The sequence below is a fragment of the Portunus trituberculatus genome, chromosome 50, assembly GCF_017591435.1.
Source record: "Portunus trituberculatus isolate SZX2019 chromosome 50, ASM1759143v1, whole genome shotgun sequence".
NCBI classification, from domain to species: domain Eukaryota; kingdom Metazoa; phylum Arthropoda; class Malacostraca; order Decapoda; family Portunidae; genus Portunus; species Portunus trituberculatus.
The window spans coordinates 31,183,558-31,208,955 of record NC_059304.1 but is presented as its reverse complement, the minus strand read 5'-3'; the positions used below and the strand labels follow the sequence as shown (position 1 = coordinate 31,208,955).

Genomic DNA, 25,398 nt, shown 5'->3' with positions numbered 1-25,398 from the left:
TATATGTAGAAGTGATTAGGAGCCTGATTATATATATATATATATATATATATATATATATATATATATATATATATATATATATATATATATATATATATATATATATATATATATATATATATATATATATATATATATATATATATATATATATATATATATATATATATATATATATATATATATATATATATATATATATATATATATATATATATATATATATATATATATATATATATATATATATATATATATATATATATATATATATATATATATATATATATATATATATATATATATATATATATATATATATATATATATATATATATATATATATATATATATATATATATATATATATATATATATATATATATATATAATATATACACACACACACACACATATATATATAATTTTTTTTACCAGACCGAGCTGCATCCACATGGTCCTCCAGAAACGGAGCATACAGTGTCACTTGATTGTGATGGGATACTCTACTTGGAATCTCCACTTGGCAGTGATGATAACATGTTTCAGCTCCCTAATCCTAGGCCTGCTCCATCTCCATCAACTTCTGAGGCAAGCCCTTCACCTAGCACACCTTCCACTCCAGCTAGTAGGAGTAAAAGGAAGAAGGTGTCTGGACCACAGGACCCCTCTCCACTTCATGAAGCAGTGTCCGTTCTGAAGTCAAATGCAGGACAACCAGTATCAGGCATACCATATGTATGTGGCCTTATGGTGCAAACTGCTTTTGAAAAGTATCCAAAAAGCAAGCATCTTGATCTTGCAAACCGTTTAACCACCTTCTTAAAGGAGCTGCAACTGGAGGAGCAGAATGAAAATAAAGAATAGATTGTGGTTAGAGTTTATTTTACCTACTTCTTAAAATTATAAGTATATCTAATTTTTATTTCATATAGAAGCTGGTAGAAGTTCTTGTTAATATCATAACAAAACTAAGAGGAAGTTGGTGTGATGTATGGTGAGAGTATCTATATACAATTTACATTGATGATACATTAAATAAATCCTTGTTTGAATTTTAGCTCATGTACAACTTTAATATTCCAACATCTATTTAATTTCATAACATTCTTTCTTACAGTGAAAAAAAAAATAATAACATGAAACTCTTGAACCTTTATTCTGCAAAAACCAAGTTATTCCATTTTGAGCTTTTCTTTGCCCATTTACTAGATATGCTTAATGTCTGAAAACCATAGCATCCTGGCCAGCAATTTTTCCTTCATTATTGAAGTAACTGCAAAACATATCACGAACAGCTACAGCTTCCTGTGTAGCCCTTCGCCCTGGAACTTGCAATTCTTCCCAACCATTACCTGCATTGTTCCGCCATTCTCCTGCAACTATTCTTCCATTATTGGTATCCTCCCTATCAAGCATTTCAGGTGGAATGTCATTGCAACCTGAATTTTGCCGCAAATAGTTGTGAAGGACCAGAGCTGCAAGTGTAACTTTTCTTACATTTTCTGGAGATGTTCTAATAGGTTGCCTGAATACTTAAAAGTGGCTTACTAGTATTCCAAATGCATTTTCAGACACCCTTCTGGCTCTAGAATGCCTATAGTTGTAAATGAGTTTGTCATATGGCAAATAATTTCCCTTGAATGGCTTCATCATCCATACCTTTAAGGGAAAAACATCATCTGCAACAATGACATATGGAGCCACTTTTTCTGTGTAAGGAATGTTCTGAGGATTGGGAACGTTCAGTTGTTTGTCTTCGAGAGCTTTGTTTAGAGTGCATTTCTGCCAAACTCCCCCATCACTGGCTCTCCTGTTGGTCCCTACATCACAATATGAAAACTTATAATCTGCATCAATTAATGCCATCAACACTATACTATAGTGGCCCTTATAATCATAGAAATCTGATCCACTGTTGTTTGGTTATGCAATCAATATTCTTTTTCCATCAAGGGCACCAATACATGATGGATAGTTCCACACTCTAAAAAAATCTGCAGCAACTTTCTTCCATGCTTCTTGTGTGGAAGGGACGCTCAGGTAGCTTGGCTGAAGGGCTGCGTAGATGGCAGAACACACAGTTGGGATGATTGAGGACATCAGGCACTGGCTGACACTGAACTGGTAGCTGAGAGAATGCTGGTGATTTTCCTGGGGAAAGAGAAGATCAATTGAAAAAAATGCCACTCTATAAAGGATTGAATTATCTTACCCAGCCTGACACAACCTTGTGTTTTTAATCTCTTGCTGCACCTGCTGAGATTAAATGAGTGTTATACACTACCAAGGGATACTTGAAATAAACCTAGCTTGATAATATTATTTGCAATGACATGGTCTACATGATGCAAAAGTTAAATAAAGTCAAGTGAATAGGATAAATTGATCACAGAACATAACCTAAAGTAATCAGTCTTAAGCTGACATAACAAAACTTAATCATAAACAAACTTAAACTAACTTAACCAAATCCTAAACTAACTTAACTTTACTTAGTTATATCCTAATGTACAGTAACTTAAATTCACCTAACCTAACACAAAATCCAAGCTCAAAATTGAGGAAAATCTTTGAAACTCCGTCCCAATATTATCATTAATTTGTTAAATTATTATTAATTTGTGACAGGGTAATATGGGGTTAGAAAGCCTAGCTTAACTTAGCCTAACCTAACGTGATGTAACCTAATTTAATGTTAAATAAACATTAATCCTAAACTAACCTAACTTTACTTAGTTATCTCCTACCGCAACTTAAATTTACCCGACACATGATCCAAGCTCAAAATTGAGGGAAATCTTTGAAATTCAATCCCTGTATTATTAGTAATTTGTGACAGGGTAATATGGGGTCAGAAATGCTACAAACAGTGTGGCCTAGATTTTGAGACAGTTTATAATTATGTGTGGTGTACTGGGTTATACTGAAGCACATAAAAGTAATTTACCTGTAGCTAAGTGATGCAGTGTGATGGCCAGTCTATCCTGTGGGAGAACTGCAGCTCTCATTTTGATGTCTTGTTTTGCGATGGCAGGTTTTATCAGCTCCAACACCTCCAGAAACTGGTTTCTGTCCAGCCGCATCCAATTTTTGTATCTATCTTGGTCTTCAAGTGCCAGTTCTTGAATGAGGTTGTTGTACTGGCTTCCTTCTACACGTTGTGCCAGCCATGGTCGAGTCCATATTTTCCTCTTCTTCCTGTTTTTTCCACCACCTGCAGACTCCTTGTACTCAGCCATGGCGATGACAACCAAGGCCATAGCCATCCGTGTCATCTGCTCTCTTGTATAAATGTAAGGAGGCATTAATGAAGAAGAATTTCGCCTGGTGTGGCTAGCAGCTGATCACAAAACAATAGGGCCTCGTTGTAAACCCAGAAATTGCTGACGAAATGGCTGAGCATAGCCCCTACCGTGTAATTAACTGCATGAGCAGCTCGTGAAATTTATGCTCATGGAACGTGCTGTGCTCAGGCAAAACATGCCCGTGTAATAGCCGCATTACTCAGGATGATCATCAAAAACCCATGGCTCATAACAAAGACAAAGAATGCCTTCTGGCATCCACTATCAACAGAAGAACACCCCATCATAAGGCACACCAAACTAATGGCAGGCATGTTGTCGGGAAAAAATTGCGAGAATGAAGCATATCTTCAGCAGGTATGAACATTATCATGGCATCATGGATACCAGGAACTGAGAAACAATACCGATCACATGTTAAGAGGTGGACACAATTTTGTGATGAAGACATTGATCCCCTTAATCCAACTGTAGGTGATACTGCACATTTTTAATCTGTAACTTTTCACAGAGGTGTGGGCTATGAATGTGTGAACACTGGGGATAGTTGTGGATGATTGCAAAGAAGGAAACCATCCACATGTCAATAGGTTTCTACGAGGGGTATTCAACTTGAGACCACCAAAACCCAGGTATAAAGAGCCCTGGTATGTTATGACAGTGCTACAAAAATTGAGGAGTATGAGCCCTTTACACACTCTTTCCTTGAAAGAGCTGGCACTAAAGTTAGTTATGTTAATGGCACTTATGCAAGCAGCCAGGATGCAAACTTTATATTTATTAATTCTTAAGGATATTATCATTAGCAAGGATTCTATTTGTGTTTGGTTAGGAAGTAATATTTAGCAATGCAGGCTAAAATTTAATGTTCAGTTTATTAAGTTTCCAGCTTATGAAAGGGATAAAAGTTTGTATGTATATGAAACTATGAAAATGTATCTCGAACAGACTGAACATTTGAGAAGTGAGCTTGCACTGGAAGACAGGAAAATACTTGTTAGTTTTATCAAACCACATAAAAATGTATCTAGACACAATTGAAAGATGGATCAAGAAGGTACTTAATATGTATAGAGTGGACACTACAAAATATGCAGCTGGCAGCATATGTCCAGCTGCAACATTAAATGCCAAGGCTATGGCTGTTCTGATGACCCACATCATGGCAAAGGCTGGATGGTCAAGGTTGTCCACATTTGCCAAACACTATGGCAAAATCATAACCCAAAGCAACGATCAATTCCAAGAAGCTGTATTAGGTAATACATAAGGTAACACATAATGATTCTGATCACAATAATTTACAATTTGGCATAATAAATAGTATTCATGCACTTCCAAGTTTTATTTAACCAGCGATTAATAAATATGATAAACCACTAAACACAAACAGACAAATATACACATGGCTTTTAAAGTTCGTGGGGAAGTGTACTTCAGCAGAAAAGTGATTTGCTGAAGTAAAATTGATAAAATACATGAGACTTACCATAGGTTAGTTGAAATGTGCTTCTAATTTTATGAAGCAAATCACGTCTGCCGAAGGGAGCTTTCACATGCCCTCCTCTCCCACCCTTGCGAAAAAAGATATACATTGTCATTAACGAAAAAATTTTTGCTATGAGGCTGGTCATATACTTTAAAGTCTGGCAGCACAGGGTGACATGGCATATCTCATGTGACAGCTCCCTTCAGCAGACATGATTTCCTTCATAAAATTAGAAGCACATTTCAACTAACCTATGGTAAGTCTGTACTTTATCAATTTGCTGAAGTAAAATTGATAAAGTACATGAGACTTACCATAGGTCAGTTGAAATGTGCTTCAGATTTTATGAAGCAAATCACTTCTGCTGAAGGGGAGCATTAACATGCCCTCTGCTCCTCCCTTTACACAAAGCCAATGGGGGTTTTATTATTAAGAATATATAAGATGTTCCAGTTTCTCATTCAAAGTCTGTCGGTGTGGTGATGTACAGCGTATCTCATGTGAATGCTCCCCTTCAGCAGAAGTGATTTGCTTCATAAAATTTGAAGCACATTTCAACTGACCTACAGTAAGTCTCATGTACTTTGGTAATTATTTTCATTATTTTAATTTGTACTTCTGTAAATGAAGGCTGCTGATAGATAACATAGAAGATGGGAGAAGGGTGGGGAGAAGGAATGTTATTCATCAGAGGATGAGTCACCATCCAGGAAAATGTATGATACTAGTCTCCTGGAGTGATTCCTGTGAATCCACTAGTGGAGGGCTGTGACTCACTTTTAGACTTATTTTCATCATGAGTAAGCCTCTTCGGTGCCATTGTAAGCTTCCAAATTAAAAACAACATACAGAATGCAGGAAAATGTTCTTACGACCATGGCAGGAAAACTGACAGCAGCCAGGAGAGAGAGTCCAGGAGCCTTTGTTTACGACCATGTTCACGGACTTTCGAGTACATGGGATCCTCATGATTCGACCATTTGCAGTTCAAATTATCACCAATTTGAACTCTGTTTATTCATTCCTAATCCTCAAGGTTCAACTGACTGACTTGCCAATTCGACATTCATATCTCAGTTGCCATCTACCTGGTCAAATCCGTCGCTACCCCAAATTCACTGCCAGTTCGCCAGGCAGAACTGTAAACCGACGCTACCTTGTGTCGTTGCTTCCTCTGCCTCATTCTCACCCCAGCCATCGTCCAGGCAGGCCACGCTCCACCGTTTCACCTCCTGCCTCCAAGGTGCTCTGACCATGCCGCACATAAGTATAAGTATAAGTACTATAATAAGACACAGATTGGAATATGCAGGAGTAGTGTGGACCCCTCATAAAAAGAAACACATAAGAAAGTTAGAGAGACTACAAAAAATGGCTACAAGAATGGTTCCAGAATTTGAAGGGATGACATATGAGGAGAGACTAAAGGCTATGGATCTACCAACCCTGGAACAAAGAAGGGAGAGAGGAGATCTAATACAAGTTTATAAATTGATCAACGGAATGGACCAAGTGGATAATGAAAAACTGATCCAGAGAGAAGAACATGACATTCAAAGCACAAGATTGCATAGTAAAAAGCTGAGAAAAGGAAGATGTCTGAGAGATGTTAAAAAATATAGTTTCCCGCAAAGATGTATTGAGACGTGGAACAGTTTAAATGAAGAAGTAGTGTCTGCAACGAGTGTGCACACTATTAAAGTAAGATTGGATAAGTGTAGATATGGAGACGGGGCCACACGAGCATAAAGCCCAGGCCCTGTAAAACTACAACTAGGTAAATACAACTAGGTAAATACATAGCCACCTCCAGCCCCAACCCTATGAAGCACAATTTTCTGCCTTTCAAAGATAAGCTTGAGCTTATAAAAAAGTGTGAGGCAGGTATAGATCTCTTAGTGTCGTTGCAGTGCAAATGGGTGTCCCTACATCAACAGTATCAACAATTTGGAAGAACAGGGACAAGTATCATGAGACTGCTGCATCATGCAAGTGTTTTTATTTCCAAAAATGTACTGTAAAGCACCCTAATGTGTTTCATAAAAAAGTTAGATATACATGAAGCCTTTAATAGTACTGATTTAGTCTAAGTTAGTGTTTTTTGGTGGTTATAGTGACGTTTTGAGGGAGTCTAGGCTGGAGGTTGGTCCCTATCCCCCCTAATTCTTAAGTATCTTATGGGAAAATTATTTCACGATTCGAATAAACACTGATTCAACCGATGAATTGCGAGGATCCCCTGTACCAGATAATTCTTTGAGTACTAAGTCAAACTTTTGTGTTCAAGTATTGAAAAGTTCAACTTCCAAGACATTCCAGTATTGAGTCTTTACTATATCTTTGTTTATCATAATTAGCACTAAAGAAAAAGAAAGTGTAAGAATCACCACATAAAAATTCATCAAAATTACAAATTACTTCCAAATGGTGCTGGATGTTCCTTAATATAAAGTATCTTCTTGTGGTCTACAGAAGAAAAATATGCTGTGAATCCCAGACTTACTTTTTTTGAGCTGCTTTCAACAATGTAATACATACACACACATGATAAGAAGAATAATGGTAACAATGTTGATAAATTTTTTTAAAGAGGCAGATATTCCAGAATATCAAGTATTTTCTTTTGGTCTACAAAGGGAAGAAAATAATTAATGAAGCCCATACTTACCTTTCTGAGTAGCTGTGCACGGTACAAGGCACGTACACACATGATGAGGGATATTATGCTGATCATAATGCTAGTAACATTGATAAATGTCCTCCACACCTGAAAATGAAGAATGAAACTATTAACCTTACAAACATGACATTCGTCTCTTTCTCTCAAACACAAACATACGCACTCACACACCGTCGCCGTCAGTGAGAGAGAACGGCTCGTCTCCGGCTGCGGATGGGAAGAAGTGAAAATACGTATGGTGTTACAGGGCCCGGGTACCTCTGAGTTAGTGTCCTGTTGATGTCCTACTGTCGCATAGTGTTGAAAGTGAGAAATATGGAGAGTGGTCCCTGAGAGGTGAGTGTGGGCGGTGATTGTTTTGGCCGTAATCAGCTGACGATAGCAAACATGGCGGCTACCCCTAGGCAACCCAAAGATTTTGAAGGTTTTGTAACTACTCCAAGAGGACTGGAGAAATTAGATATGGATGCAAGAATCCAGGTATTGGAAAGTAAGTTCCTAAACATTTTGTCCATAGAAGAAAAACTGGATAGAGTTATAGCCGAGAATGATTAGTTCAAAAAAGAGATCTATTTGTTAACGATAGTGAATAAAGAGCTATTGAAGGAAAAAGTAGCGATGGAAAAGGAAAACCAACAACTAAGGAAACAATGTGAAGAGATGAAGGCTAAACTCCTAGAAATGGAGATGAAAATATCCGAAGGGGACTTCAGGAAGGAGGAATGCCTTAATCTAATTGATGCCTGGATGAAAAAAGTGAACCATGAACATCAGGAGGTACAAACGTCCTTTAGGGAGATAGTGAAAAAGCAGGAAGAGGAAAATAAAGTGATTACGCAGAGTGAAATGGTAAAGGCACTAAAGGAAAATAAGTATGTGGTGAGAGATATTGCTGAAAAGAAAAAATGTGTGATCATAACAGGATTGAGGGAGGAAACTAACAGAAACTGGCAGGATAGGAGGAATAAGGAAAATGACAGGATTAAGTCTTTACTGAAAAAGATCTCTGTGGAGGAAGAGGACCTATAGCTGATATAGAAGAAAGTGTGAGATTGGGAGCTTTTGAGGAAGGCAAGAATAGACCATTAAAATTGAAATTAAAGTCTCAGGTGGCAGCTGAGACCTTGTTGAGGAGGGCTTGGAAACTTAAGGACTCTGAGGAAACCAAAACAATTTACATAATAAGAAATATGTCACAGTATGAGCGAATGAAAATGAAAGAGCTTGTAACTGAAGTGAAAGAGAGGAATGACGAAAGAACAGAGGAGCAAAAGACCAAGTTTTTTTGGAGGATGAGAAATGGGAGGCTAAAGAAGTGGTGGATAAAACAGGCGGAATAGACATTACATGGAAGCAAGAGACTAGGAATGGAATACAAGTGACTTACATGAATATAGATGCATTTCTGTATGGATTACCTAAGAAATAACGAACCGGACATAATGTGTGTATTGGAAACAAAGCTAAGGCCCGAAATAAAGCTAGACTGGTTTGTTGTAAAACACTACAAGGTATGGAGAAATGATAGAAAAAATAAAGGAGGTGGTGTTATAATGGTTCTTACTAAGGAAAATCTGATAGTGAAGGAGGTAAACTATAGTACGAGAAATGAGGAAGTGATAAGTATGCTTATAACAGATGGCAAGAGGGACATTAATATTATAACAGTATACATACCACCCAGAACCAATGCTTGGGAATATGAACAGTACCAAATGGTGATGAGAAATACTCTAGACAGAATGAAGCAAGAACTCATCAGAAAGGATAGAGTGATAATAGTCGGAGACTTTAATTGTAAAGAAATAGTGTGGGAAGACTACGAAGTGGTGAACAGTGGTGAGTGGGCAGAGGAATTGTTAAAGGTAGCAACAAATAACTTGATGACACAGTGGGTGAGATCACCAACAAGGTGCAGGGGACAAGATGTTGCAGCAAGGTTGGATTTGGTATTTACCAGGGGCATCTCTCTAAAAGAGGAAATTAAACATAAATGTCCTTTGGGGAGAAGCGATCATGATGTCCTAAGCTTTGAGCTGGATATGGAATTAAGCATGAATAAGATTGTGGAATGCAGGGAGGAAAAATTAAATTATATTAGGACAAATTATAACCATATAAGGGAGTTCTTTAATGAAATTGACTGGTCCGTGGTATACCAGGAAAGGGATGTGCTATTGAAATACGATAAATTTATGGATTTGTATAACTCTGTTGTGAAAAAGTTTGTGCCATACTACAGGAAGAGGACTTTAAATAATAAACAGTGGTTTAATAGAAATTGTAAAGAAGCAAAAAAGAACAAAGAAAAGGCATGGAAGAAACTTAAGGTGGTAATTCGATGACTCGATATCAATATCGGTTTTTTGGCTCTCCCATTGCTATTTTTTCACCGAATTCAATAATATTTATACACAAGGTGTACGTTTATGGTGTACGTCTTCAGTGTTAATTTGGTACACAAATGTGGCGTAGTTGTTTTGCAATAAATATTTTTTCGGCGATAAGAAAATAATTCAAAATACCATTATAAAATCAAAACTAATAACAGTGTGGCAATTTCCTCTTAACCACATATAATATACATAACAACAAATAAATGTTAGCATCGGCATACACATAACCTTTGTTATAACAATTTCATTACACGCCAAATTGTTACCTTTTTCTTTTCATCAAAAATTTGAGTTTATAAGCCTGTTGTAAATTTATTTGAGTGAGTTCATGCATTATCATGCTAGCATTTGTTAAGATGAGGTTGTTGATCATTTTGCTGCAAAAACTTTTGAAATTGACCAATTACTGAAAAAGTTATTCAACAGTATATGCTGAAAAACTGAAAGTCGAGAAAAACGCATTTTTCTGTGAACATCTTCAAAACCCCCACATAACTCGCTTTCTCACTCGGGGCAACGGTTTCCTAGCAGGTGGGCTTTAAGATAGGAGGTACCCTAAAAAGTATCCCCTTTAGCCCATAAATTCCCGTGAAAAGCCCACATGGTATATATATATAAAAAAAAAAAAAATAATAACTCACTCCAATATGTACCAAACTCAGATATGTACTTACATAATCCCTTGACAACTGCTTGGAGGCTGGTAGTGGCTGTTTAGATAGTTTCATGCTATGTTACATCATGGCCTTACACGTGGCATTGTCACAATTTGGGAACCCAACACGTGTAAAATACGATCAACATGTAGGCTGCACGCACGTGCACTCCCTAAGGCTGTATCGACTGGTACTGAGGGAGTAGCGTCTTCCTCACCCTCACTGCCTGATACTAAACTATCGTACATCACGCAAAAATAAATAAAACAGCTCAAAAAATAATAAATACAAGCAAAACAAAGACTAGAAGAAAAAGGCGTATATGCGCTTGGGTATTGAAAGGGCCGGCCCTTTAAACCCGCCATTACCAGGTAAGCAGTGCGTTATGTGCCTGGCAACTTCGGCCATGGCTTCCCTCTCCAGAGACGAACCCAAGTACCAAGTTTCCAATTTTTCAATTTTTTTGACCAAATTAACGAATTTCCACCTTAAGAAAAACAGTAATGTATTATCAAGAAAAGTTTACAAAACAGCAAGGAATAGATATGTTGAAGTAAAGAGAACAGCACAGAAGGAATATGAACAGAGGATGGTGGAAAACTGTGATAGTGACCCAAAAATGTTTTACAAATTCATAAATGGAAAACTAAATATAAGGGAGACAATAGTAAAGGTAAAAAACGGGGAAGAAGTATATGAGGATGCTGGATATATAGCTGAAATTTTGAATGACAACTTTTGCAAAGTGTTTACAAAGGAGGAGCATTTTATGGGAGGAAGACCTACGTAAATAAAGCAAATGCAGGACATCATGGTTACTAAGGAAGATGTAAGGAAAATTATAAGCAATCTGGATATTAATAAATCAATGGGGCCTGATGGCATATCTGGGAGGTTGCTAAATGAATGTAAGGATCAATTGTTGAACCCCATATTTGATATTGTGGAAACCTCCATACGAACAGGATTAGTCCCAAAAGAGTGAAAAAGAGCTGACATTGTGCCTATATATAAGAATGGTAGTAGAATGGAACCGCTAAATTATAGACCAGTATCGTTGACTAGTATATTGTGCAAGGTATGTGAAGAAGTAATTAAAGCTAAGTGGAGTGAGTATCTAGAAAGTGAAAACATTCTGAGTGAAAGACAGTTTGGTTTCAGAAAAAGAAGATCGTGCTTATCCAATTTATTATATTTTTATTCAAGAGTGACTGACATACTACAACATAGAGAGGGATGGGTGGATGCTATCTACCTGGACTTGAGAAAGGCCTTTGATAAAGTACCACACAATAGACTGATGTGGAAACTAAAGAAGATTGGAGGAGTAAATGATAAACTAGCAAAATGAATGGAAAATTACTTAATGGGAAGAGAAATGAGAACAGTGGTGAGAGGAAGGAAGTCCTAGTGGAAGAAGGTAACCAGTGGAGTTCCACAAGGGTCAGTGCTTAGTCCCATCATGTTTTTTATTTATGTTAATGATATGCCAGTAGGAATTGACAGTTACATGAACATGTTTGCGGTCGATACTAAAATTATGAGGAGAGTAAGGAATGTGGAAGATTGTAACAAGTTACAGGAAGATCTTGATAAAATATATCAGTGGAGTAAGGAGTGGCAGATGGAATTTAATATAGACAAGACCCATGTTATGAAAATGGGAAGAAGTAGATACAGACCAAACAGGGATTACAGGCTGGATGATGAGAAAATTAAAGAGACCAATGAGGAGAAAGACTTAGGAGTAACCGTGCAAAACACTTTGTCACCGGAGAAACACATTAACAAGATTTTTTGGAAAACATATAACATGCTTCAAAATATTGGCCTTGCATTCCACTACCTAGATGAAGGAATGATGAAGAAGATATTATGTACCTTAATAAGACCCCAGTTAGAATATGCAGCTTGTGTCTGGTCACTGCATATGAAGAAAAATGTGAAGAAGGTAGAAAGGGTACAGAGGCTGGCAACAAGGATGGTACCAGGACTCAGGAGTTAGACTATGAGGAAAGACTGAGGAAGCTGGGGCTGACCACATTAGAAGAGAGAAGAACAAGAGGAGACATGATAACTATGTATAAATTGGTGAACAAGATTGACATACTGGACAGAGAGTTGATAAAGGTGACCACAAGTAATCATCTCCGAGGACATGGAAAAAAGCTAATAAAAGACATCTGTCTAAATGACGTGAGAAAATACAGTTTCCCGCATCGTAGCATTGATAAGTGGAATAAACTGAGCAGTGATGTCGTTGACGCGGTGTGTGTCAATCAGATGAAAGAGAGATATGACAGGAATGGACAAGGAGACAGGACACAGAGAGCTTAGCTTGGGCCCTGTAATACACAAATAGGTAAATACAAATAGGTAAATACACACGACATTTGTCTCTTTCAAACACAAACACACATACCCACACACATAGGTAATGAACGGAGGCAGAGAAAAGAGTGTTCTACTGGAAGGTGATGGATAGGAAAATAAGGAAATGGTATATAAAAACTAGGGCAGAGGGAGGCAAAAACCAAAAGTGATGTATCCTAATGTAAATGCGTTGATCACAGCATACACTGAGGTAAATGAACATCTCAAAAGAAATGAGCCTGATATTATAAGGCTGGCAGAGAGAAAGTTAGATAAATCCATTGAGTGTTTGAATACTGGGGATGGAAAGTATGATATACAGAAGAAGTCATGAATTAACAAACAAGGAAGAGGTGACATGATCTTAGCCAAGAAAACTCTGCTAGTAGATGAAGCTACTTATGGCAGAAATGACATGGAATTGATTAAAGTAAGCATTTGTTATGAGGAAAATGCCAAAAGATATTATGTGCCCCCAAAGACAAGATCAGGGAATAATGAGGAAGACAGGAGAATGCATATTGAATCATTAGCTGACATGGAGGGACTTTTAAATAACTGTGAAAGCCTAACCATCATGGGGGGGGTGACTTCAATTGTAAAAAAGCAAATTGGGAGGAGGAGGACAACCAAAGGAAGTGATGAATCATGTGGGGATGAAATACAGAAGCTAGCCATGAAAACCACTTAAGCCCAATGGATTGGAACCAAAACATGATTTAGAGGAGGTGATCAATCATTGAAACTGGACCTGGTCTTCATGAAAGACCCTAAAATTATAGAAAGTGTCACATATGACAGCCTAGGCCCTAGGCAAGAGTCATCATGTGGTGACTGAACTTTTCATGACTGAACATTAAGGAAGGTCACTAGATTGGAAGACTAAACTAAAAAAGGGCAGATTTTACAAACATGGACTAGAACATCTTTAACAATGCAAGCTTGATCAATGAAAAAGAGGATTCTTTAATGCAAAATCTATTTTTATCTACATACTTACCCATAATTATTAATTATTGCTTAAATCCCCATTCCCACAGCAAACTTACATTATGTCTAATAGCTCGAGGAAAGAAACGAAAGAAATACTTGAGGTGCCCTTACTCGTTTTCTTTGCAAAGACACCCCCCCCCATTTTCTATTCCCAGGTATCAGCCATCAGGCCGATTCCCCCATTCGTTTCTAGCCTACAAGGTCATAAAGGGAAGGGAGGAAGGGAAACTCAATTATAGTTAATAATTATGGGTAAGTATGTAGATAAAAATTGATTTTACATTAAAGAATCCTATTTGTTATTACACATACTACTACCCATACTTGTTAATCTTACTTCAGCAAGATCACCGAATTGCTGGGCGGGAATTTCCCATGAGAGAGAGTGCGTCACGCGCTGCCAGCAGTTGTTTGCTGATCACCGCGTCGGGTAGACGCTGTTTTGTGTATCTTGCAGACACCCTGTTTTTTTGTTGTTTTCTTTCAGGTAAGGCGATGTTACTTGTTATGCAGGTACAGTGCCTTCAACTTTGTTACCCATTTTTTGGGGCAAGTTGTATGCATGTTACATCAGTTCCGCTGGTGTTGGGCCTATTTATCGAGCTTAAGGCTTGTTTTTGTCAGAGTCAGGTGAAGCGTCCTCTGCCTCTAGGTCACCTTCCCTTCCTTCCTCACATGCCTACAGCGGGCCTCCTCCTGTCCCTGGGACCGACGTTCGCCTGATTCCGTGAGGCTGCGGGACAATGCTGATGATGCACGTGGCTCCCGCCACACTTCTCCCGCGTCTCCCCCTTGGTCAGTTGTGCTAGATGCTTTGGCTGACTTGCGGGGGGAGGTGGAGGCCTTGAAGGTGGACAGGCAGCGGCTGCCACCCTCTACCGGATCAGTGCTGGCACCTGTGGGGGACAGTACTCTGGAGGCCCAGGGTCCGTCGCCTTCTTGCTCTCCTGCCACCTTTTCGGGTTTCTCGGCTAGAGTGAGTAATGATGAAGACATGTCGGTGCTGGCCGCCACTGCTGACAGTGCCTTAATTCAGGCCACCAAGGCATTTGGCCCTACTGACACGGTTTCTGCTGACATTGATCACAGTGTCGAGATGGTCAATTTTCTCTTTGATAATGGTATGAGAGAGGAGGACTACAAGGCCATCTGTGAGGACAATATTGTTAAAAGGCCTAATAACTGCCATGCTCTTGCACCAGTGGAATGCAATCCACCGGTGTTGGAGGCCCTAAAACTGGACGCCAGAAAAACTAACTTCTGTCTGAGGAAGGTAAATAAGGACATCCTTTGAGCCTCAACCATCATTACCAAATCTTTAGTGGCGCTGGATGATTTGGCTGAGCAGGAAGGTAACTCCAAGGTGGCACATGAGGTGAGCATGATCAGTGGTGCATTGGCATTGCCTGGCAACGCAATTCATAGGAACAACTTAGTAGTTTTGTGATGAAACGCGAAATAAACTACAAATATGCTCATATGTGCACAGATAAAGTGCCTATGTCACGTTTTCTTTTTGGTGACGATGTGTCACAGTCTGCGAGATAAATCAAGGAAACTGAAAAACTTCGGACAAAGTTCTCACAGAAGAAGCCTGCCTTTCCTTTTAAATTCACAGGTAAATGCCCTGGTGGATACTGGAACAAGTCTGCCGGTAAGGGCTTCTACGCCAGTTTCCGCCCCTATGGGCAACAGAGGTTTGGTCCCAAGGCTGCTCCACGACAGCCTTCTGCTCAACATGATGCAGACCCAAAAAACGCCAAAGGCTGGGGCGGCCGCAGCAGGCAGCCCCAGTAACATTACAGGCAAGTATATGTTTTGAAGGTGGCAGGCTGCACTGTTTCCTGCATGAATGGCATAAAATTACCAGTGACCCTGTTATACTGGATATTGTTGAACATTGTCACCTAAATATTGATGTTGATGGTATTCATCCTTTATTTTTGAGTGATTTGGAATACAGATTGAGCACTATGCAACAAGAGATCATTTCTGGTGAAATAAAAAAAACTCTTACAGCTTAGTCATCAAAGTTACACACAAGCAAACTCAGCAGGTCATCTCACCCATTTTCTTGAGAGAAAAGAAAAACGGGCAATTTTGCCTGGTCCTTAATTTAGAGAGACTAAACAAATACATACCCTATAAGCATTTTAAAATGGAAAATTTTTAACAGGCCATTAGGCTTATCAATAAGGATGATTTTCTGGCATCTGTTGATCTCAGGCATGCTTATTTTTTTGTTAAGGTTGCAGATGAGCAACAAAGATTTTTATGTTTTACATGGCAGGGTGTTATCTATCAATTTACCTGCCTCCCCAATGGCATTTCTGAGGGTCCTCGGCTTTTCACAAAACTGATGAAGCCAGTATTTGCCACACTAAGGCACTATCACCAGCTTTATTGATGACACATTGATTTGTAATAATTCTTATTCAGGTTGCCTTAAGGCAATTCAGGCTACCATTTCATTGTTGCAGAGGTTGGGGTTCTGTGTCAATGTAAAGAAGTCTATTCTCACTCCCACACAATGTATTGAATACCTAGGAAATGTCATTAACACCAAGTTCATGACTGCTTCATTACCTGAGCATAGATTAATCAAAATTTGCCAAGGATGTGCAAGTCTTTTGAGTCAAGATGTTACTTCCATTTGAGAGGTGGCCAGGGTGATTGGCCTCATGGTGGCTGCAATCCCAGCAGTGGAGTTCGGTAAACTTCACTATAGGAAGTTGGAAGCGGGCAAGATTGCCATATTGAAACAGGAGCATGGTAACTTTGACAGGAAATCAAATATTACTGCTGACATGAAACTAGATCTTTCCTGGTGGTTAGACAACGTGGACAGGCACCACAGACACATCTTTAGGTCAGGCACAGACATTGACTTATTTACTGATGCCATCCACCATCCACTTTAGGTTAGGGGGGTCACTTGGGGTGTCAGACTACGAGTGGCACTTGGTCCCTGGGTGAAAAAGAGCTTCATATTAACATCCTGGAGCTGAAAGCTATTTTTTTTCTCTATACAAGCATTTGCACATGAGCTGGAAGGTAGACACATTAGAGTTTTTTTGTGATAATACCACTGCCATAAACTACGTTAATGAAATGGGAGGCACAAAGTCCAAGTCCTGTAATGATGTTTCTTCCAAAATTTGGGATTGGTGTCTGGAACACAAGTCATGGATTACATGTTCACACATACCAGGGAAGGACAACACCTTAGCTGATCTTGCCTCTCGTACAAGTAATGACAGGCATGAGTGGAAATTCGACCCACACATTTTTACTACCCTGTGTAATGTTTTTGGGACACCATCCATTGATTGATTTGCCTCTAGGCATAACAAACAGGTTACTACATTCTGTTCTTGGAAACCAGATCCTGAGGCTAAATACTTTGTTTTTTTCCTTGGAATGGTCTAGTTTTGATCTGTCTTACATTTTCCCCCCATTCTCATTAATTGCTAGGTGATGGGCATGCTGCTCAATTTGTTAATAGACTACCCACGTTTGATAACGAGCAGGAGGAATGTCATAACCCACCCGTCCACAACAAACCCGCACGAGGCTCATGGCATGCCTTCTATCAGGGGAAACTTGCAGAAATGAGGAATTTCGGCAGTGGCTGCAGACATCATACTTGCTTCTACTGAGAGGCAATACCGCCCACATGTCCAGAGGTGGTCGCAGTTTTGTCGTAGATGGAATGTCGATCCCATTACTCCAGCTATAAGTAACATAGTAAATTTCTTAACTGAAACCTTTCACAGGGGTGTGGGTTATGAGTGTTTCAACACAGTAAGGGATGCCCTGTTTTCTCTCAGCATTGTGGTGGATGGTTGCAGGGCCAGGAACCACACTTGGTTGTCAGATTCATGAGAGGGGTTTTCATCCTCAGGACTCCTAAACCCAGGTACACTGACACATGGGACGTGCAACCTGTCTTACAGAAATTAAGGCCCATGTTCCCCTTACATGCTTTAACTCTTAAAAAATTAACTCTAAACTTGGTTATGTTGATGGCTTTAACACAAGCTGCCAGAATTCAAACCTTACAACTACTGTTGATCAAAGACATGTTCATTAGTGAACACTCCATTTCAGTACAGTTGGGGGGTATTCTTAAACAATCCAGACCAAATTTCAACATCAACAGGGTCACATTCCATCATTACCCTAAAGACCCCAGATTATGTGTCTGTACCAGTTTACTTTAGTACATTGATGCGACTAAAGAACTTAGAAAGGGTGAGATGCACACTGATGCCAGACTCCTCATCAGTTTCATAAAACCCCATAAATCTGTTGCCAAAGATACTATTGCTCGTTGGGTCCGGACTATGCTCTGCATGTCAGGCATAGATGTGTCAAAGTTCTCTGCTGGTAGTGTGCGGCCAGCAGCGGCATCGAAAGCCGGGGTGGTGACGGTACCTGTTGCTTACATTATGGCAAAGGCAGGCTGGTCTAGGGAGTCTATTTTTGCCAAATATTATAATAAGAACATTGTGGCTGCTTCTGACCTTTTCAGAATGCAGTGTTAGAATAAGCAGGGGCCCTTTTGTTTTTTGGTTGTTGTTGTACTCAAGTGTTGTAGTGCCCTGATGTTCTTAGTTAATTTACTTTACCTTAGGTAGGATGTGATATGTTACCATTCTTTTAATATACTGAAGCCATATTTCACTGTTGTTTGTAGCTTGGATTAAGTTTGGATGCAATGTAAGTTATATTTACACTGTACTCGTATGACTGTCTCATGTACAAGTTCACTCCATGAATAATAGTTGTAGTCTGTTTCTTGTGGGGCATTTCTTTTTCCTTTTTATCCTCTATATCCACATGGCTTCAAAGCCTCATGGGAAATTTCTGCCCAGCAGTTCAGTGATCTTGCCGAAGTAAAATTTACAAAGTACACGAGACTTACCGTAGGTCAGTTGAAGTGTAATTCTAATTTTTCGAGGCAAATCACCTCTGCTGGGGCGGAGATTTCACGTGGCCTGCTCTCCCTCCCTAGCTTAAGCTCTACAGGTTTCTACTTTCCTACATGTTTCATCAGCAGCACGTGATGCACTCTCTTTCATGTGAAATCTCCGCCCCAGCAGAGGTGACTTGCCTCGAAAAATTAGAAGTACACTTCAACTGATCTACGGTAAGTCTCATGTACTTTGTTAATAATTGCTTAAGAACTGAGTCCTAAGTATAATAGGGAGGATGACTTCACCCCTAAGAACAACTTTCTCTCCCCAAGACACACACCCATACAAACCCAAAACTTACAAAGCAGAGGTCACATTCTGAGGTGGGTGCAGCACTTGTATCCCATGACAAAAGGATAAAACCAGAGGAGTGAGAGGAGCATAACAACTCTTGCCCTGAGAACGGTCCAAGGACCTCAAACCCCACAGTGGACAATATATAGAACCGTATGTATAAGGAACCCAAAAGAAAACTTAATGAATTACCCTGAAAGCCGTAACAACAGGGCCCAGAGAAAAGGTATCCAAATACAGGCAACCCCCACTTAATGAAGGTTCACACCATCAAATTTCGCTACAATGAATGTTTCCTTTTACTACCATCTGCTCATTTAACGAACACCAAACTCGCTTTAACCAAATTTTATCCAAGTAATTTTTTCCAAGTTTGAAAGCCCTGCCGTATCACACAAGCCGACAGGCTTTTGAATACACCAGTGCCTCTCGTGGACAAAATGCGCACCACTCACTCCCCCTAGTTCAAAACAATAACAGCGTCAGCAGCAGGGCGTCTTCCCTCGCTCAACATGCCACCAAAATCCCCTGCAATGTCGCCTAGCATTGCTAAGAAGAGCAGGAAGTCTCTTACTCTCAAAGTGAAGCTGGACATTATTCACAGACACGAGAGAGGCGAGAAAACTAATAGCATTGCTTGCCACCAAGGCTTGACTCCATCAACTGTCTCTACTATTTTCAAATCAGCAGACTCTATTAAGAAGGCTGGTGAGACCGTATCTTCCTTGCAAGCTAAAAGAACCACCTGAACTCGTGACTCTGCAATGGATAAAATGGAAAGCCTCATGGAAATAAGTTTTGTATGCGGTACAATGATGCGCCCTTTGTTTACATTCCACTGCCTAAATGTTTAAATTCATAATTTTCACTTTTATTAAACCTTTTACTATACTATGATGCACTCTCGATTTGTTTACTCTCAATGGAAGTTCAAGTCAGGGGTCAAACTTGTTATAATTGGTTCGCTTAACGAAAATTTGCTTAACGAACGTTTTTATAGGAACGTAACCCGTTTGTTAAGCGGGGGTTGCCTGTACCTATGAGTAATATCCCTGAGATAAAAAGAAGCAAAAGTGGACATACTCTTCCAGATTCCTGCCCGAAGCACGGCAAATATACTCCAAATTTTCCTGAACAAGGCACTCATCGCCACTGCTCTAACTTCATGTACCTTCACCCGAACTAAGCACATTTCCTCCTCAGACACATCTACATGTACACGCTGGATAACCTGACATATCCAGTGGGAAACAGTATGAGGATGCACTACACACCAAGGCTCAGAAACCGTCACAAAAAAGGCGAGAGCATCTAGGACGACAGTCCCTGGTTCTACAAAGGTACTCCCTGACAGATCTCACTGGGCACAAAAGCCTGTCCCCTTCCGAGTCGCCCACGTACTCCATAAGAGCAGGAATGGTGAAGTCAGACTGTGATACATCACCTGGGAGTTGAGTCTTCACTAGAAAACCTAGAGCTAAAGAGAGTCATAGAACCCCAAACCTTTGAGTGACGAACTTCCACTGACAGCCCGTGCAGCTCACTAACTCGACAAGCAGATGCTAGAGCCAAGAGAAAGGAGGACTTTAGTGCAGCATCTCTCAAAGAAGCCAAACACAGAGGCTCATAAGGGAACTTCATTAATAAGCATAAAACTAAGGATAAATCCCACACAGGAATGCATTGTGAACGAGGGGGAGCCAACTTGGCAAAACCCTGAAACAGAGCTGATAGATCCTTATCTTGTGAGATATCCAAGCCAGTCTGCTGGAAAACAGGGGCCAATGCAGAATGATAGCCCCTAATGGATGGCAAGGACAAATGTTTAGTGTCCGAAAGAAAAATAAAAAACTCTGTTAAGTCCGTCACAGAGATCGAGAGAGAGAGAAAGAATGACAATCCCTCGACTCACACCAACCACAGAAAGATCACTTTGCCTGACAGACTCTGGCAGAGGACTGTCTGACTGGATGGGCCATAAATATAGCAGCCTTCCGCAAAAAGCTCTCTTTCAGAAAAGACGCTGGAGAGTCTCCACGTGTGAAGGTGAAGAGCCCCAGGTGACTTGTGAAAGAGGTGGCGATGAGGCTGGCGAAGAGGCCCATTGCGACAAGACTCGAGGATGGTCCACAAGCAGACTCAGAAGCAGAGGAAACCAGTCTGCCTGATGCCATCGTGGAGCAATATATATATATATATATATATATATATATATATATATATATATATATATATATATATATATATATATATATATAAATAATCAAGGTTGATAGCAGAAAATGTAGACAGTAAAATGCAAGGAAATCACCATGGAAATCTTCATTCCTCCTGCTTTATTATATTCCAACATTTCGCCTTACATCAAATGGCATCCTCAGAGCCTAAAATAATTCATTAGAAATGTAAATGTGACAATCTAAAACAACATTATAAAATCAAGTTAAAAAATGAAGTAGAAAAGGTAAAAAACATAAATCAAAAGTCACAATATATAGTAAAAAAAGAATAGAAATGAACAATACCAACAAGAAACAGGTACATAGAAAACCAACCATGATCTGTGTTCTACACAGTAAAGTAAGGAACTGATTAGAACTGCAGTATTAAGGTGAGAGGAAAAGTAGGAAAGAAAGATGAAGCAAAAGTTTGAGGTATCTATTGAAGGGTAAGAAGCCTAGATGAAGATAGATGACTATTTAGTTCCGGTTGTGAATGTTTTATGTAAAGTGCTTCCAAAAGTTTGGTATTTGTGTTAGATTGGCATCTTTGGAGAATTTTGAAATCAGTAACACCAAAAGGATGATCATTATCATGTGAATGTCTTCTAATTGCAGAGAAAGACGCGTTAGATAAGGCCCAGAGAAAACGTATCCAAATACAGGCAACTCCCACTTAACAAAGATTCACACAACAAAATTTTGCTACTACGAAGGTTTCATTTTACTACAATCTGCTCGTTTAACGAACACAAAACTCGCTTTAACGAAGTTTTATCCTGGTCATTTTTTCCAAGTTTGAAAGCACCGCCGTATCACACAATTCGACAGGCTTTTGAATACACCAGCGCCTCTCATAGACAACAGGTGCACCACTCCCTTCCCCTGTTCATAACAATAACAGCGTCACCAGCAGCTCGTCTTCCCTCGCTCAACTTACCACCAAAACGCCCTGCAATGTCACCTAGCATTGCTAAGAAGACCAGGAAATCTCTTACTCTCGACGTGAAGCTGGATATTATTCACAGACATGAGAGAGGCGAGAAAACTGCTCACCACCATCTTGACTCAATCTACTGTCTCTACTATTTTCAAGTCAGCGGACTCTATTAACAAGGCTGGTGAGACTGTATCTTCCATGCAAGCTAAAAGAACCACCTGAACTCGTGACACTACAATGGATAAAATGGAAAGTCTTGTGGAAATGTGGTACATAAGTTTTGTATGTGATACAATGATGCACCCTTTGTTTACATTCCAAAGGTTACTAGTTAGTGTCTTTCCCTCTTCACTCTACCTCCCTTCATAAATTTAAGATCATCAACATTATAAAGTCAAGTACATACATACATTAGTGTATATTATAATGACTGAAATTAAACTGCCTAAATGTTTAACTTCATAATTCTACATTCATTAAACCTTTCACTGTAACATAACATAACATAACATAAATAATAGGATAACAAAGGGCTACCAGGGCCCATCTAAGTTATCCTGTATCAGTCGCACAGCGACCTCGTCATCAGTACTTAAAGATACACTTACACGTACACAATACATTATATACTAATTCTAAATATTTGGCCCATTAACAGGGCTAAGTCCTGCAGCGAATTCCTTTACAATCTGTGATCCCCATACATGGGGATCATGTCTTGTTTAACTATAGTAAATTTCTTATGCAGCGCTATGCATAATTATAAATCTAATAAATTTAAGTGCTTATCTAATCTGTTTTTAAACATTGTCAAACTAGTGCTATTTACAACCCTCTCTGGCAATGCATTCCAGAAGTCTACCACCCTATGCCTATAGAAATATTTTCTTATATCTAACCTGCAGCCTTGCTTTCTAATCTTCCTGCCATGATTTCTAGTCCTACTTCCCTCCTCTAGGGTAAAGAAAGATCTCACATCTATGTAGTTTGTATCTGAGAACATTTTAAATAACTCTATCATATCCCCTCTTATACATCTCCTCTCAAATGAAAACATGTTTAATTTCTTTAATCTATCTCTATACTCCAGGCGCTTTAATGCTGGTATCATCCTAGTTGCTCTTCTCTGAACTGCTTCTAACATGTTGATATCCTGCCTATAATGGGGTGACCAGGCCTGTATGCAATACTCTAAATGGGGCCTAACATAGAATTATATAAGCTACGCACCACTTTCTTACTTTTATAACTAACATTTCTATTTATAAAACCCAGGATCCTATTTGCCCTATTTCTTGCTTCTAAACATTGCTTTGAAAATTTCATAGTCCTGTCTATCACTACTCCTAAATCCTTTCCTCCTCTACTGCCTCTAGCCAACATCCCTCCATCTCATAGCTAAAGTTTGTGTTGTCTTTACCTAAATGCATAACCTGACACTTTTAGAATTAAACTCCATCTGCCACCTGTCTGCCCATGCTATCAGCCTGTCCAGGTCTCGTTGTATTCTGTAATTGTCCTTTTCACCCTGTACTGCACATGCTATCTTAGTATCATCTGCAAACTTTGATACTTTGCTACTAATTCCTATATCTAAATCGTTAATGTACACCAAGAAAAGAAGAGGTCCTAGCACTGATCCTTGGGGTACCCCACTAACCACTTCCTTCCACTCAGACATTGCCCCATTTAATACTACTCTCTGTTTCCTATCAGAAAGCCATTCACTAATCCAATCAACTAACCTACCCCTATCCCATGTAGTCTCAATTTGTACACTAGCCTCCTATGTGGTACCTTATCAAACGCCTTGCTAAAATCTAGATATATAACATCTATGCTATTTCCATCATCTAACTCCTTGGTAATATATTCTAAGATATCGAGCAAATTTGTAAGACAGGACCTCCCTGATCTAAAGCCATGTTGGGTATCTCTAATTAATCTATTCTCATTTAAATGCTCCCAAATACTACCCTTAATGATTTTCTCTAGTATCTTACATACTATACTAGTTAAACTGATCGGTCTATAATTATTCGCATCATCCTTCCTACCTTTTTTAAATATTGGTGTAACATTAGCTAACTTCCAGTCCTGAGGTATCTCAGCAAACCTAAGTGATCTTTCAAAGATTAACTTAAGTGCTTCAGAAATACTGTCTACACCCTCCCTAAGTACTCTGGCATGTAGCTCATCAGGACCACTAGCTTTCCTATCGTCTAGTTCAAGAATAAATTTCCTAATAATTCCCGGTTTTATATCAATATTTTCTAAAGCTCTTAAACTACTCGTTGCACTGTTTGTAACAGGATTTCCTATTCTTTCCCTAGTAAATACTGAAGAAAATTGTTCATTCAATAATTCTACTATGTCTTCATTTTGATCCACTACTACACCATCTTTTCTGAGTGGTCCAATCCTATCCTTATTTCTTTTATCACTGACCTTGTAATAACTATATAATTTTTGGGATCTTTACTCCCAGCTCTAGCTAGTTTTATCTCTGCCTGCCTTTTACTTTTTTATAACCTTACTCAAATCATCCCTGACCTGTCTGTACCTAATCAAATCTACATCTTCCCACTTTTCTGCAACTCTCTATATGCCCTCTTCTTCTCTCTGATCTGTCTACCTATCTCGTGAGTCCACCATAATGGCTTCCTGTTTCTCTGCCTTATATCTTTGTAAGGGATACACTGCATCACTATACCCTTTACTACAACCTTAAAAATATCCCACATCTCCTGTGCAGTTTTATTTCCAAAACTATCTTCCCAGTTTACCTCTCCTAATAACTGACGTAACCTACCATAATTGCCTTTCTGATAGTTTGGGACTCTAGTCTTATTCACTATATTATCCCTACTGGAATTAATGATAAATCTAATTATATGATGGTCACTGTTTGCTAAAGTCTCTCCTACCTCAACTTCCTTTAAACAATGCTCAATATTTGTTAGTACTATGTCTAAAACCTTCCTCCCCCTAGTAGGTTTATCTACCATCTGCACTAAATAGTTATCCTGAAAACTTTCCATAAACTTATTTTCACTAGCATCTCCTAC

General features: G+C 39.0%; 2 protein-coding genes across 8 annotated transcripts in view; both read right to left on the bottom strand.

Moving 5' to 3' along the window:
• Window positions 1-25,398, bottom strand: part of LOC123500148 (mucolipin-3-like) — a 608,730-nt gene that overhangs the window by 228,679 nt on the left and 354,653 nt on the right. For 6 of the 7 annotated variants that reach the window (XM_045248826.1, XM_045248829.1, XM_045248827.1 and 3 more), the window contains one exon: window positions 7,469-7,567. The exons of the other annotated variant lie outside the window; for it this stretch is intronic. In XM_045248826.1, coding sequence (XP_045104761.1) covers window positions 7,469-7,567 — 99 coding nt within the window. The remainder of the gene's footprint in view (window positions 1-7,468; window positions 7,568-25,398) is intronic. 7 annotated transcript variants of the gene reach the window in all.
• On the bottom strand, window positions 870-5,986 carry LOC123500150. Its single transcript, XM_045248833.1, has 2 exons — window positions 2,954-5,986; window positions 870-2,157 (listed from the first exon to the last, which is right to left on the bottom strand). Exons 1-2 carry the CDS (start codon window positions 3,309-3,311, stop codon window positions 1,991-1,993), a joined length of 525 nt encoding a protein of 174 aa, XP_045104768.1. The 5' UTR covers window positions 3,312-5,986; the 3' UTR covers window positions 870-1,990.